A 16,303-nucleotide genomic window follows, 5' to 3' on the forward strand; every position below is an offset into this window, starting at 1 on the left:
CTGAGGGGGGTTTGAGCAGTGTGGGGCTGGGGGGAGGTCGGTTGGTGCCCCCCCGGTACCTCAGCGAGACCCCAAAACGCTGAGGGGGCGTCGCGGTGCCACTGCCGCCAGTGCCCGGTGCCAGCGGTGCGGTGGTCGTGGGGAGAAGTTTTCTGAAATAATTCATCTCCTGGGGTTTTCGTGTCCTGCGGAGGGGCTGAGGGGAGCGGGGCTGGGGTTGGCATGAGCGAACCCCAAAACGGTCCAAGACAAGGGAATAACGGAGAGGATTTTGCTGCCTGAGCCAAGATTTCAGTTTGGAGATTGAGATTTAACACGAGGAAGTAATGCCGTCAAGCTTTCCGAAAGCAAATTCTCCAGAAAAAAAAGGCCAGAGCAAATAATACCAAGTTTTTACGAACGGAGGGAAGGCCGGTGCCAGATAAACACGGGGATAAATTTAAGACTTCAAAAATATTGATCAGTGTTCCGCATAAAGATTAGCATGGGACGGTCTCAATGATGCTTGATGTGCAGAAGAATGGGATTAGGACAGTTTTATTGACACTCAGCCCTGCGAGGAATTGGATTAGATTCTTAATATGAAAACACTTCCAGTAATTCATTCAAATACTGCCTAGATGAGTTTTTTAAAAATAATAATAATAAAAAATAACACAACCTTACACACGTTTGTAGTTGGGATTAAGGGATAAAGAGCTGATGTTTGGTCTTATTGTCTGGTAAGGCAGAAACACAGCGGAGAGGAGAGCGGTGCCTCCAGAGCCGCGCTTCCCTGCTCTTCCCTGCCCCATCTAGCTGGACTGCACGTTTTTGGGGTCGGGACAGTCTTTTCCTCATCAAAAGTTTCTACCTGGTGTTGAAAGATACGGGATAATAATTAGTACGAGTCCCCAGGGTGATTTGCTGGATCGGAGGCTTATAAAGTAATTACAGGTGCAATTATAACAGGGGACATTTTTGTCCTCTGTGCTTTAGTTTTGGCCTGAAATTGATGGCACCTTAACTCTGCAAGTAATGCCACAGAGGCTGAACGTGTGTCAAATAAATTGTAACTTACCATGAGCATGGAGATGGAAACGGAGCCTGGATGTTTCCTGCCCAGTTCGGCTCAGCACAACCGACAGGCAGGTTGCACAGCATCAGTTCCACTTCTCCTGGCCAAAGTGAATTTGTCTTGCCTTCGTTGTTTTTATTGCCGTGAGAGGTAAGCTGCGGCATGAGGAGTGGTTACGGGACACGTGTACTGTGCAGACAGTTCCTGAGCAGCTGACTTCTCCTGGCCTGAGGGTGTGTTTTGTTCGCCTCAAGCATGCCGTGTGCTGGGCACTGATTGCCTGTACATTTTTCCACCTCTTTATTTGTTGGAACTTTAAGGAAGTGGTGGGACCATTCGTCTTTAGACTGTATGTAAAGTATCACCTGGAATTTATTTTAAAAAGCATCTGCAATTTCGGTTTGTAATGGTCGACTTGAAATTTTGTTTCATCTGTAGGAGGTCTAGCTCTCCCTTACCTCCCTTCTATCATCCTGCAAAGCTTTTAGTACCCCGCTTCTAAGGATGATGATGATGTTGTATTGTGTGGGTATGAATTTGAGGGTACAGCCTCAGAGTAACCCCTTGTCCTCTTCCATATGAGCCGTGGTATGTTTTGAGAGGTGAGAGGTGCAGCAGGCCTGATGCCAGGGACTGATGCAAGTGGGTTGAACTTCAGGAGAACATAGACTGGGTCAAAACCAGACTGAAATGCAGCAGCAGCTGCTGTGCACCTTTATAATCTCCTGTAGGATAACGAGGACGTTCCTGAATTGCGGTGTCAGTTCTGCCCTGCACATACCCTGCTCCCTCTCCCCTAGTTTATGGTATTTAATCCATTCCCATCTTTCTCAAGCCTCCAGCAGCGTGTCTCAGTGCCACGTGCCATCTGAGGCAGGGGAGAGGGAAGAGGATGGCACAGCGGGTAGAGGAATTAGATCAGAGACTGGGACGAAAAATGCCCAACTGCTTGGGAATGAACGCTGGCAGCTCAGAGCTTGGAGTCAATTAGCAGCCACAGCGACCAGGGATCCCAGCAAACCCCATCCTCCCTAATCAGTAGTGCTGATTGTGCTCAGCAGGTGAAGGGTGTGTGCAGATGTGTTCTTGTGATACCAAAAGGTGCTGGAAATGCCTTGATGGGCAGACTGGTACACTCCAATGTTGGCGTGGTTTAGAGCAGAACATCCCGGTTAGAGATCTGCCATGGCCCAGCTGGGGTTAGAGCCACGTGTCCGTCACTGCAGAGGTGGCAGCTGAGCTTCTGCCATGATTTTGGGTTTGTCTTTAAAGTTTAATTCATTCTCTTCTGCACTTTAACTTACAAATCTGGCAGAGTGCTTTCCAGAGGATGGCTCAACTTATAGGCAAAATACTTTCCCTCCTTAGAAAGGACATTTAATTTTAAGTTTAGCAGCTTTTGGCTTATCTTGTGTGAGGGTTTTTTTGTTTGTTTGTTTGTTTGTTTTTTTAATTTTCTGATTGAATCAAGCTAAATGACGGGATAAAGGCATGGCAAATCTAAATCTGAGCGAACAGATCAGATTAAAGCTTGTTCATGAAGCACACAGGGCCTGTTTTGGTAGCTGTAGCTTTGAAACTAAACAAAATGCTTGATTTAAGCAAGAAACCTGCACGTAAGTGACAGCAGAGCTCGTGTGTGTGTGGCAGGAGGCAGCCGGGCGCTGCGCAGCTGGGATCCCCATGGCACAGGACGGGTGCTGCCGGTGGGTGCTGCGTGCAGCCGGGAGTTTGGGAGGCTCACAGGGCTGCGTCTGCCTTCCAGCCAGCATCAGGGTGGGTTCTCATGGTACCTGACAGCCCCTCTTGTGGTCCTGCTGCTCCCGGTCTTGTGTGTCCCTTTCTTTTTCCCTGCTGTGAATTTAGGGGGCGAGCTGTGGGTGTTTCAGCCTCCTCCTCTCTTGCCGTGCCGAAGGAGCTCCTCTGCTCCCTGTGCTGCATCCCTGGGGCCAGTGGGACAGCGGTGGGCAGGAGCCTCAGCTCCCCGTTCCCTCTTGGCTCTGGAAATACGTCCCCTCCTGCGGAGGATGTATTTAAGGTCGGCACAACGCAGCTTTGCAAATGAGGTAGCACAGGACTGGAACAGCCAAGAAGTTTTCATATCAATAAACGAGATGCATAGGAAATAGGCCAGTTCAGTGAAGGTGGTGGGTTTGCTTTCCGTTTTTTCACCTTCAAAAAAAAGGCAGAAGCCCTTGCCTGTTCTTCTGGTTGTCATTCACTTGCATTTAAGGTGTTATTTAGTCAACAATGCACCTAAAATACAGCAAATATTACTGATGAAATTTGCGAGCTTTCTTCCCTCTGCTCACCTTTTGTGGCTGTGATAGCCACCCATTTATTCCTTCTGAAACTTCTGGTGGAAAAGGAGGGATGGAAAACACATGTTTGCAAGTTTTTGTTTGGTTGTTTGTTTTCTTTGTATCTGAAAAAATACTTCTTTAGGTTTTTGTTTAATTAGTTCCTTGACTAAACACTTCATTTTTCAGATTCAGATGGTCTTCCAAGAAGGTTCCTTTTTGACTTAACCTTTGCTCCAGCAGGGACAACAATATTTTTGCTGTTCTGCATTGTGTTCAACACAAAGAAGGCATGTGATGCTGAACTGTTTTTCTGATTCTTTTTTTCCCCTGTATATACAGCTCCCTGAAAGAAGTTTGGATATTTTTGTATGGCCATCGCTGCCAGATTGTACTTTACTTCCTTCATTCTCTAGTAATGTTAAATCTAAAAATAACGCTTTGACTGCATACTATACCAAGCTATTTCGAAAACAAATACTGGAGAAAAAAAAAACTGCTTTGCAGTTTTTGTTGCACAATTATGTACGGGGAATATGGGCACTCTGGCTCGTTGTGCCTATTGACTTCTGCATCAAATGGGTCTGAACAGCAAGCCCACGCGTATTTTGTACTCTGAAGCTTGCTTTGTCAGTTCTGTACGCTTTTTTTTTTCCTTTTGAAACACTTGACCTAAGCATGCATTACTCAACAGGGAACAATTGTTGTTGATGTCAGTATGACACATTAAAAACTGTTTTGCTGTAGGTACAGGTAGTATTGGCAGTTAATGCTAGCTGCCCTAATGCCAGCCATTTGGGGTTGAGATAATCAACCTTAATTTTCCCCCCAAAAAGCATTAGATGAATATTCGGTAAAGCACAATGTAATATAGCTTCAGAACAGAAGCAAATCAAACAATTAGTGCAGAGCTTTGACATCCCTTTAAAATTCCTATTTGGAAGCCTACAGCCAACACGCAACCGTAGGTACCAACATGTTGGAGGACAACGAGATGTTACGGGTAATGGCATGCTCCTCTTGTTTCATTAACTACATCCCAATTAAGAACATGTTTTATTGCGAAATTAATTCTTTGTGTCTTAAACATTTAAGCGGTGGCTGAACTTTTAGTTTTCCATTAGAATAACTACTTTTTTTTTCCCTCAGCGCTACAATTTTTATGTTGCCACAAAATTAACTTTCTCTGGAGTCGCGAATCTTACAACTTCCTTACATGCCGAGGGAAAATAATTCTGATCAAGAATGATGGACGGTATTCGGATCTTGCAGCTGGTGTTGGAGAAATGGGTGCAGATTTAGAAATGGCAAAACGTGGAGTATCTTACTGGGAACATTTTAGGGCACTGTTCCAGGGGTGGCAGTAGTTGTGGGGTCTGTTTTCTGTGTGGCACTGCAGTTCCTTACTGGGTGTGTGTATTGGGGGGTTACAAGTGGTTGTATTGGGGGGTTACACGTGGCTCTCTTTGGTAGAGAGGCCGGGAGCAGTGGTGGCACAGCCTTCTGTTTTCGTGCTTCCTTGGTGCCCGGTTCCCTCCCCAGACCCCCCCATTCTTCACGAGCATGAGGAGCTGGGGAGGAGAAGCTTGACAGTAATGAATTTAATGAAAGCTATCAAAATGAAATTAAGGCACGCTCGTGCCGCTGACAGCAAGCATTAACTGCGGACGTGGAAGGAGGTTTTGTACCTTCCGTGCGCCCTCCCTTCTCTTGGCAGGAGGCTCTGCAGCCTGGCGCCGAATGCCTCCTTCACCTTCTGCAAGAGGAAGGGCAGGAGGAAGACGTGTTGCTGACTTCGAGATGCCACACGAATGTAAAGAGAAAGGTAGCAAAGGGAGCGCAATTGCACATGGTCCAAGGATGGCTTTGGGAACGTGTGAGCTGGGGCAGCGAAGCGCCGTGCCGTGCCGTGCCGTGCTGCCTGCTCACTTCCCAGCACTCTCACAGTGGGGTGGGTTTGTGCTCAGGAGAGGTTCCTTGCAGAACTGGTGTTCGTGCCGCCAGCAGCCTGTGCAGCTGCTTTCTTGTGTCAGCTGGGCTGAGTGTGTGCGTGCATTGCTTTTTTCTGTTTGTTTCAATTTGGCACGGCTGTGTCAAGAAACAAGAGATAGCAGCTTACGAGCTGCGATGCTGATCTGGGCTTAACACCAGGCTCAGCTGCTAGGTGTAGAGGGAGCTCACAATATTGCTGACTGATCTTATACATTGATTAAAGCCGCATGGCCCCGCTGCCTGTCAGGCTCCCAGCACAATAACAGGTAGGCACAATCCATACATTGTGTGTTTCCAGTGACCTTGCAGTGTCTGCATGGTACAAATGAACACCGCAAACTCCCTAAAACCAAACTAGTTTGTCTTAGTGGTCCTGTGGCAGAGCTAAAACACGACCTGCTTGTGTCTCCCCAATTCATACCTGTGCTGCCAGCCCATTTTTTTCCCTTCATTGACACAGCAGATAGCGAAAGCAGCTATGTCTTACTCGTGCCATTAAATGCTTGCTGGTGGCTACAAACACTTCCTTTTGAAATGTGGTCGTGTGGTTCCATTGCAGGCTCGGAAAGTTCATTTCAATCCCTGGCTGGGCTGATGAGGTTCCTGGAGGTGAGGCTGGGCTTTTGGTAATGGTATTAGTTCAGCCTTGCAAAATATTACTTGCCTGAGGTGAGTAATATTTTTTGATGGGTAAGTAAAAGATCATCAGTCATCGGCATAGCAGAGGACAGGCAAACAATTTTTGTCTGAACTGGTAAGTTCTCAAAGCAGCTCCTGAGACCGGATTAGTTGTGCCCTGCGAGAAGTCATTAAATTTTTTCTCCCCCCTGTTTAAATTTCACTAACGTCATAAGAATGAATGGCAGCTGGAATATATTGGGTGTGAGATAACTCTACCAAATCTTACAGGAAACTGGGGATACACAGAGCTCCGAATCCCAGCTTGCTTGAGTGCACATCCATTGCACTGACTGAAATGCCCAGCTTTCCTGGGTTTCCTGTTCTGTTTCGGGAAAGAAGGGTGATTTGTAAGTGGATTATTCCCAGAACAGCACAATATCAAATGGTTTCCTTGATGCCAGCTGTTCCTTGAATGGAGTTTTGCCTGCTGGTATACCAAGGCTCAGCCAGAAGGGCTGTGAACTTAATATTGTTGTTACTTGATTTACAGCCTCTGGATGTATTACCCCGCTGTGTTTCTCACATTTTACCCTTACATAAAGACCCTGAAATCCTCGTGTCGTTGGCAGTCAAGCTGGCAGCGTGTGAAATGGAATTTCTGCTGAAACGTTTCTCTTCCCGTTAGGTCTGATGGTGCACAGGGAAGGATAATGAACCCCAGTCCACCCATTTAGCCCTCACACTTTTATTTGTTTGTATGAACTTGTGCCTTTTTTCCTTTTCTTTTTTTTTTCCATGCTAAGGCAAGATGGATGTTAAAAGCTAAAGCTGGTTCTCTGCAGGAATGATGGAGCGGCTTCCCAAGGCTGCAGTGTGGCTCAGTGGCAGAATTGAGTATTTCTGACTTCTTCCTATGGGTTCCCTATCTAAAGATAAAGCACAGAGGTCTGGGTGGTAGCATATTAATTATGAACTATTATCTCTGCCAGCACGCTGGTCGTTTATCATTTAATAAATCTGAATCTCCACCTTGGGACTGGCTGACTCATTGTAGCTTTTCTGCATTTTCCTTTGCATTGTTTCTGAGTCGCCTAGCGTTGAGGATGAAAGCAATCACGCGAATAGGGACAAATGGGAAGCATTTGTGCTCTTCATGGCTCTTCAAAATGTTTCAAGTTAGATTCTGCTGTCTGTAATTGCACAGTTTGCTTCCTTTTATTGGGCTATCTTGGTTTTACTGTAGATCGTACTGGTAGGGAGCATTATAAGAACAGTAATTTCTTCATTACATTTTTCTAGGGCTTTTAATAGATTTATAAAACACAAGAGATGAAAAAGGCCTATTATCATATCGGGTCTTCTCCGGGTAGTACAAGATAGTTTGGTATGTTATACTTCTTGACAGTTTTCCTCGTCCCATTTTAAATAAATCCTGCAGCTTAATTACCTCTGCTCAGGTTCTGTCCGATTACTTTCCAAACCCCTCATCCCCGAGGGAGCACCCTAAATAGTCTTGGTGTTGCAGCTTCTTTATTTTCAGAGCCTGAATGTGAAGAATAACATCTAAAAAGTGTTGTTTTTGTCCTTGTTGGAACTGGCATCAAAGCGTAGGCTACAAACGAGTGTTTACAGACACACAAGGCTACATCAAATATTAACGTACAGCGAACCCTCGGCTGCGGTCGCTCAATACCAGGGGACCAGAGCAGAATTTAAATGCAGGGGTGAATCTCCACGGGGCTGGGGGCGGTTGGGTTTTGTGTACGTAACCAGGGGCGCCCGCCAGGTTCCACAGGTCAGTTGAGGACCGCTGGGAGCTGAGCAGGCGCCCACGGCTTTGCTGCTTCCCACTTGCAGCCTCCTGGCCCTATCCCGCTGGGCTACGTGCTGCTGAGCTTCACACCTCGGCAGGACTGTAAGTAGCTGGGTTTTTACACCCGGGGGTGAAAAAAAAAAAGTAAGTCCTGCATGGATTTGGCTCTGATACCCCCGAGATACCTGGTAGTGCAGTCCACGTACATCTATCCTGCTTTTAACCTCAATAAGATCATCACAGAGAGCTGCTGTGCTGGAATTGCAGCCGCAGGAATGCGCAGGCATCGTCAGTTACCCTGCACCAGGTCTGTGGCTTTGCCTTTGGCTGGAATAAACCTGCACTCCCAGCCTGCAGATAGAAGGTGTAGCACATGGAGGACTTCAGGTCAGGAGTGGAGCTGGGCTGCCCAAAGTTAAGCACCCGGTGGTTAAAACCTGCCCCAGCCATGTCACTGTAAAGCTCCTTTCAGTACTCACGGGGAGAAACAGTCTGCCAAAGGCAGATGGAGCAAATTGTTCTTGGGTGATGCCTGCTTTTAGAGCTGGGTTAAGAGCTCAGAGCAGCCTTGTTGACCTCGGGAATTCAAAAGTCAGAGCAGAGATTCCCCACTCGGGCAGTTCTGGCCCATTTCAGCAAGAATGCCGTTAGACCTGGCGCTTGGGCTCTGCTCTGGGGAACTGAACAGTGGGTTTTGCTCACACTGCTGAAATCCAGGAGCTCACACTGCTGATATCCAGGAGCTCACACCCCTAAAATGCAGCAGCGCTGCCAGTTCAAGGTTGTGGATCTTTTCTTTGTAGGCAAGCAGTGATGTTCACAGCTTGAAAATATTCAGGTTACGTTCAAAGGGCAGTAACAGTTAATTTATGGTCAGTGTTTTAGAGTCAACCACAACAATCGTTGAATATTTGGGAACTGGGGGCCCGGACAGTTGTATGGCTTTTAATCAGCTCTTCTAACGGAGCCCGTTAGTTCATTTCCTGGGAGACGAGGGCAGCACAAGCACCAAAAGCATTTTGAGAGCTCTTTAGGATTTCTAGCCTAGAGCCTAAGCATTGCAGCAGTACAGAGGAACCTGGCGACAGATGCTGCTACTCCCCGAGTTGTACAGATTGGTCACAGTGGATGTGGGATATGAGTTTGTGCATGCTCCTGTGTATTTGTGATTCTGTCAATTTAAATCCTGGTACTGCTAATATCCAGACCAAAACTCCCACTGAATCCAGAGAACCCAGGATTTATTATCTGCCTCTTTTTTTTTGTTTTGTTTTCAAGCCCTAGTTTTCTTTCTTAAAATTAAATAAAGATCCCAAAGGCTAAGCAGAGAGATGGAACAGAATGTCTCGGAGAGAATCGTCACCATCCCGCCACCAGACTACGATTTACTGAATGCCTTAGACTGGAAAGACGGCATTGGTACCTTGCCTGGTAGCAACATACAAGTAAGAAACCAAGGAACACAATAAATGAGCAGCCACCATGCCTTTGGCACCGCACACAAGTTTACAATATATTCTCTAGTTTGCAAATAAGAGTTGTGCAGAGGAAACACTTCGCTTTAAGCAGATGGGTTGGCATTACCAAGCAGGTGCTGAAGGTTCAGGGATGTTTCTGAAAGCCTGGTGATACTTCCTTCCCCCTTCTAATTTCTTGCTCGATTGATTTCTAAAGGTAGGAAGTGTTTTAAAGAATTGTTTTCTACCGTTAGAAATTATGGGCCTGATCTTCCTAATTCTCAGTCATGTCCATACAACATACTCGGGCAAGAAATCCCGTTAAGCTCAGCCCAGCATGAGAGACACTTTGTCATGAGTGAATACCTGTGGGGTTGGGCCGTTAGGTTCTTTTCACACCAGTGGTTATTTTTTGCAGCTTTGACAGCTGCCTGTACCTGACATACTCATGGTAATGTCTCCAGTACGGTTCTCATGTAAATCAGACCCAAGATCTGATGGTCACAAACGAGGTGTGCTGTGGTAGAGGGGGGAGGAGGCGAGTGTCAGTTGACTGTTTCCCAAATTACCTGCAGCTGTTATTTCAGTTTGATTGCACTTCTGATGGTTGGGAATGAATACAAAAAATTGGCCTCAAGGCGGCGAGTTCTGAATCTGGGAAAAAAATCAATCTCGAGTGAAATAAATTGGAGCTGAAGGGACTTGAGAGCTCACAAAAAATCGTATTGTTGGTATCACATCAGGCATTCAGAATCAGGGTCTCCACCTCCTAAAAATGCTGACAGTCACCCCCTTACTCTCCTCTCCCAGCTGTGCAGAAAAGTCTTCTCCATGGGCTGCCCGACCTCGCGTAGTCTGTGAGGAAAATGCTTCTGCCTGCAAATGTCAAGAGAACATGGGTGAACCTGTGTTCTTGGAGTATTTTGAGATCAGTGCTTGGCTCTCCCACCAAACAGGCATGGAATTGGGTCCACTGACTCTCTAGGAGGCTCATGATCATTTTGCAGTGGCCTAACTTTTCTGCCATGTTTATTCAGCCATTATACTTCTGCTGCTTAAAAGAGCTGAGCAGTGTATTGCCACGGGTTTTCTCTTAACCAGCAGTAACGCTCATTTGCAGAAACAGCTTCACCTCTTTTGGTTCCTTGCGATAGCAGAGAACCAGCAAAGCACCACCACACTTACTGGAAGAAAACAAATGATACTGTATTATTTTATGTTAGACAACAAACTAGAAGAGCACTGATACCGTGGCTGCTGAGCGTGGTAGCAGTGTGGAGCGTGCTAACTGGCTCCACAGGAACCTGCTTCATTCTCAAGATGCCAAACACTCTTTTTCCTGAAAAAAAAAAGCCAAACAGCTTTTTCTTTTTTTTTTTTTCTTTTTCTTTTGCAGTATAATCTTTTTTTTTTTCCCTCCCGTCTTCTCTTCCTGCTGTATTCCAGTTCTTGCATGCACAATTAAATACGTTTTCCCTGAATTCCCTTTTCAAAAGTTCTCAGCAAGGACAGATTATTTTTGGAGAGTTTGTGTGAATTTCACATTAGCAAATGTGCTATGTTGAACTGCTTTCTATATGTAAAAGAAGCAGCAGTCCTGATAGAAACAGTTACACATTTCCAGACCTTCAGGATGAAGGATGTTGCCTTGAGGAAGTGGGGAATGAAACCAGAGATGGGTTCCATAGGTCAGCCAGTCCTCAGCACAGCTGGGGAACTGTTAGTAACGATGCTGGACATTTTTCTAGCAAACTTTTGCTTCTGGGGTCCTGGGCTGGGCTTCCCAGTTCATATGGCACCAAATACTAAAAGGAAGCCTTGTCTTCACTGGCTTGGGCTGAAGCAGAGCCCGTGATTTGTATGCAGCAGTGTCCACCCCAGAGACTCATCTGCTAACACCCAGCGATGCTGGCACCCTTCCCCACCTCCAGCTGTGAGCTCGCCTTCATTTGCTCTGCTGCTTAATGGCACGTGGAGCTCTGGAGGTGCTCCTTCCCCTGACCTTGTGCTCACGGTGCTGAGCTGTCCTCAGCAGCGATGGTGAGGAACTGCTGAGATCCTGCACCCTTAGGCTACTGCTCCTAGGCGTTGGGGAAAAGCGAGAGGTTGCTTCTCTTACAACAGCCAGGCTCCAGGAAACGCAGAGGCCCACGTAAATTCTTTCTTTGCAATGGGCTGTTTCTCATCTTGCTGAAATAAAAAAGGTGCTCTGGGTCTTAGGGGCTGCAGAGGAAGAAGTGAGCTCTTAGAAGCAAGTCCAGCATCTTTGAATCCTTAACAAATACAGGCTTCCGATCAAAAAGAGGAAGGAGGGGGAGGAACTTTGGGGATGAGGCTTTGATAGGGTGCTGGAGGCAGAATTTGGAGACCAGGAAGCGTGCAGCAGTAGAGGAAGAACAGCACTTCTCAATGCGACGAGGGCCCTGCTTCAGAGGTGAAGCACACGCTTTTAATCTGGGTTTGCCAGGTTTGAGTGAAGAACGGGTGGCTGAGAAAAGATCTCAAGCTAATAAACTGCTGTGAATAAAAGCTTTGGAGCAGAGCTTGCAAATGCAACCCACCCGGTATTTGCCTCTCGTTCTGGAGTTCAGCAGCTCTGTAGTGCAGACAGTAGAGAAGATCAAGGAGTGACTAATCTTCAGATTAGTCTTTTTGTGTGCGTGTTTGATTGCCTTTGCAGATGGGGACTAATAAAAGATGCGCATTGACGCTATTTGGCACGCTGCTAATTTTATCTGGATCCATGAAGTGTGTTCCTAGCCCAAGACATTTTTTAAGCTTAAATGATAGTCTCTGAAGTCAGACACATACCATTTTTTTTTCCAGGCTACCCTATGGGTTGATCACTTCCCTGCGTGTCTGCAGGGGTTTTCTTCTTCTGCATCTCAGTTTCCTCTTGGCCTGCAGTAGGGCAGACGGCGCGTGTGCAGGGCGTTAGGTGTGTTTCTGGGCTGTTCAGGGGTGGTTTGTTCAGATGAGTACGGCGTTTGTGCAGTCCCAGCCGTGCTCCGAGGTCTGAGAAGCTCGGCCAGCACCAGCTGGGAGCACACACTGCATCGTTCTCTGCTGCAGTGTGGCCTTTCCTTCAACAGCTGGGTGATTCCTGCTTGCACCGGGATTTTAGGGAGCTTGCAGTATCTCATACTTGCAGTAAAAGTAATTGTGCTTTGCTGGATGTACTTGACCCACCAGAACAAAGGTTTGGGGTTGAATTGGTTTTCTGCAGGAATTTATTCTGGTGCGTTTGTCAGAGGTTTGGGATTTATAAGGGGAACACATCAAAGCAGGTAGAATAACGTTGCTTTCCTCCTCTGATGGTGAAATGCACCATTGGGGTTCTGGGGGCCCGCTGCTGGCATTTTGAGGAAGAGTTTTGTGTTTCGTATTTTTATCGTTAGCTATTTTTATTGCTTTTCTATGTACATACAGCCATTTCTTTTTGTCCCATACCTAGTTGCTTCTCAGGGAATCCTATTCCTTCCTGCCCCCTTTTCTAGCCCATTTACTACTGCTTATTTGCCTGCTTTCTTCTTTTACCTGCAGTTCTTTTTAAATGAGTTTGGAATGCTAGAAATCCTTACTGAAGCAGAAGCAGAAGCCATAAAAGCTCTTTCAGCCTCAGCTATAAATGCCAGCCCAACCAGCTTTGCTCCTGCTGCTGTCAACGCTTCCGCTGCCTCTAGCGCTGATTTGGAAGGTGAGCCTTTTGCTGTGGGACAGAATATGTGGTTTCTGGAAAAGCTTCTAGAAACAGGACTGAAGGGTGTGTTTCAGCAGCGCCGTGCTCCCTGACGCAGCGTGTGAAGTGAGTCACTGCCTGTTTCGAATGTTGTAGAGGTATTTAGAGGGAATGTAATTACTGCAGAGTCATAACAGAGCCTGGCTCATGCGTTGTGCGCTCCTTTGTGGAAGGTAAGTGTGGTTATATAAACCATCTGGGCTGGGTTTGCCACTGTACTCAAACATCTCGCTCACACGGAGTTTCAACTTAAACACCGGGGTCTCCTTAACTGGTGATACTGGGATGTCGGAGCCCCTTCTTTCCAGGGTAGTGGTTCAGCAGTGACATCCTTAACAGGGTTGATGCACTTGTCATGACAGTGATTAGCTCTGCATCTGTATTAAACTGAACTGTGCCTATTTTAGGGCTTTGGGATCGGAATAGTCTGGTGTTACAGACCTTACTAAACACTCGGGCTCCAAAATGGAGGGGTTGCACCCCCTGGGAGGACTTCCAGCTCCATGCTGAGTTCTGAACCACGCTTGGGAATTGCCCGGGACATTGCTGGGTGCCTCAGGCCAGAAGTGCCCAGCACTGTGCTAAAGATGGGTATAGCTGAGGTGCTCTGGCTGATGTGCTAACACAGATGTGCCTTCATTGAGTGCTGTTGTGCGTGAGGGGATTTTCCAGTGAGATTCTTCCGTGTGCATGCAGAGCATGAGCGGGTGGCTCAGCGCTGTGCCAGCCTGGCGTTGGTGGCCCAGAATGAATCCCCGGTTTGGTGAGAACACCCTTGAGAGTTGCCTGTAACCTCTCTCATGCCGATAGGTGCATTGTTAGCCACGAGGACTTTGTCATTTCCAAGGCTGCTGCAATCCAAATTAGGGGAAATTGTTTTAACAGGGTAACGTAAGCATGTTACTAGACATACACATCAATATAATGGACAAAAAATATCTCAGATGGTTCTTTGCAGACCTCTTCTCACCCTGTTTCTCCAGAAACCAGTATTTGAAAGCAGATTTACTTCTGTTAGCCTCTGAGCCTTTTCATTCCAGCCCACTTGGTTCAGCTGGGCAGCCTCACTTACTTGGTAAATCATTTGTTTCCTTTAATCAAGGGTTTCAGTAGAGCTCTTTGTGAAAGTGCCCAAGTGATCCAGTGCTGGATCGCTGGTCAAGGCAGGGCTGCGTCCCTGAAATCGTACACACCCATGGAGGGAATTTCTTTTTTGGGAAGAGAACAATCTCTCCTCTTGTTGCTTGCCTGGACAAGCATCTGCCAGTTGGCTCTTCCCAGGATCTTGATGGAACTATTTCTGTTTTCTGGTAGGAAGGCTTCATACCTTGTTTTCTGGTAGGAAGCCTTCGTACCTGTCTTCCCTTGTTGGCTCTTTTCATCTCAGAATTCATTGTAAGCTCTGCAGATCCACTTTGCTTACAGGCATTCGCTTACATTCCTGCTGATTGTGGGTAGTTCTTGCCTGCGAGAGCTGTGGAAACGTCAATTCATCAGGCAAAGAACCAGTGCTTACATGGTCACCTCAGCACTAAGAATTTTTCACACCCTTTTAATCCAAGTGTATTCCATCTATCAGCGTGACTTCTATTTGAGCAAAGCTCTTCAAGCTCTGTTGCTCTTACACGTTTTCCCTCTTTTGCCTTCTCCTTGCCTGGAATCATTGGTCCCCAGTGGCACCAGGAGAAGCTTTAAGTAGTAACACGAGCAGGCTTGTGTTCGCTCTGTGTAGGCAGTCTGTCTGCCAAATTCCAGCCAGGACCATCCAACATCCCCTATCAGTCCGCAGGGAGCAATCAGATATAAATGAAAAATTTCAGTCATCTCAACAGAACGAGTGCAAGTACTGGTAAGGAGACTATGAAAATGCTTTTAAACAAGAAGCAAAGTGACTCGTATCTCAGTGTTTTCAATTGCCTGGTGCCTTGTTTGCTTTTTTTTTCTCTCTTAAATGGCGCGTACAGGAATGAATTGATCAAACCAGTGCACACAAACGGTGCCCCAAAGTGCAGAATTTGAATGACGTTTGCGTAAGAGCCCTGTGCACAATTTGCACGTCAGAGAACTTGAGCGAAGTATGCACTGGGATAGCACAGATGCCTGGTAATGGGGATTACTGCAACCGTGTTTTGTTAAAATATTCAACATAAATTAAATTGCATTAGGAAAAAGCCAAACATTAGTAAAAAGTAAACAGTATACTGGAGTTACTCCTTGTATTTTCATGCTTTCATTCAGAAGCAAGATGGATATATACTCCTTGCTAGATTCAGAAATAATTGTTTCTATTTTCCCATCAAGAACGCTATTTTTAAAGACTGCCTATGAAAGATTTTTTCCTATGTACAAAGTGTAGATAAAGACTGAAGTTTTAAAACTTAACCAACTGTATTTAAAGTATCCAAACAAAGTGGGCTCATCTGACATTTGCTTTTCAAGTTAGAGGGTTACTAGGAATAAAGAAATATAAAAAGATCTGTAATTGTGTCCTGGCTATAGCCTTGAGATTATATCTTCTTTAATACTTTTCAGAGGGCAGAGCGTCTCTGAAATTAAAATACTACAGATAAAAGTGGTTTTTCTTTAATGAGGTGGTACACTCTTTCTGTATGCCAGTGTACCGATAATAATTACTTCCCTCACAATGGGGTACTGAGGCTCACTGAAAGTTTGTAAAGGACTTTGACAGAACTCCTTGCATGAAAGGTGTTTAAGAAGTACAAAGTTCTAACGTTTTACTTTAATAGTTTTCTTTTTCTTTGCTTCTGCAGTGTCCAAAGACAACTTGCCCTGTTCTGTTTTCCAAACCTATGGTCAAATGGATTGCTTTGCGAATGGAAAGTTTTGTACTCAGACAGCCTCTCAGCAGCACAGGGACAGGTAAATAAACCCCGGATTCTTCTTCTTCTATGTTTAAAACTGCTTAGGGATAACTTTGTGCTAGAGAGAAGCATTGCTGTGAAGGTAATGAAGTCCTCAGAGCAAGTGTTAACATGGCATGGCAGAAGCAGGGCTGCCTGCAAAGCTCTGCTGGTGACCTTCCTGTTACCCTTGAGGCTCTCAAGCCAAACTGAGGAGAGCTTTTTTCTGGATATCAATCCTAATTTCTCAACCTGCATAAATTCTCATTTTGTTCTTGATGCCTCAGTTCCCTCTCCTGTAGATAAGGATGATGTCCTGTTTTCCACAGAGCTGTAAAAAGGCAGTATTAAAAACCCTCTGGAGCTGCTTTGGTAGCGATAGCTATTCAGGTACTTTTAAGTATTTTAAAAGATAAATTTACAGCAAATCATACAAACATGTTTCATTTCTTTAGGTTCGCAG

The 16,303-nt window shown here is 45.9% G+C and overlaps 1 protein-coding gene across 5 annotated transcripts in view; it reads left to right on the forward strand.

The window, feature by feature from the left end:
- Nucleotides 1-16,303, forward strand: part of LOC137842986 (lethal(3)malignant brain tumor-like protein 4) — a 49,717-nt gene that overhangs the window by 416 nt on the left and 32,998 nt on the right. For 2 of the 5 annotated variants that reach the window (XM_068657757.1, XM_068657755.1), the window contains exons 2-3: nt 12,784-12,937; nt 15,751-15,859. In XM_068657757.1, the coding sequence (XP_068513858.1) occupies nt 12,784-12,937; nt 15,751-15,859 (263 nt within the window). Of the gene's footprint in view, nt 1-9,099; nt 9,229-12,783; nt 12,938-15,750; nt 15,860-16,303 lie in introns of those variants that run through there. The other 3 variants (XM_068657756.1, XM_068657758.1, XM_068657759.1) reach the window with 3 other exon arrangements.

This window comes from Anas acuta, chromosome 21 (genome assembly GCF_963932015.1).
Source record: "Anas acuta chromosome 21, bAnaAcu1.1, whole genome shotgun sequence".
NCBI lineage: Eukaryota > Metazoa > Chordata > Aves > Anseriformes > Anatidae > Anas > Anas acuta.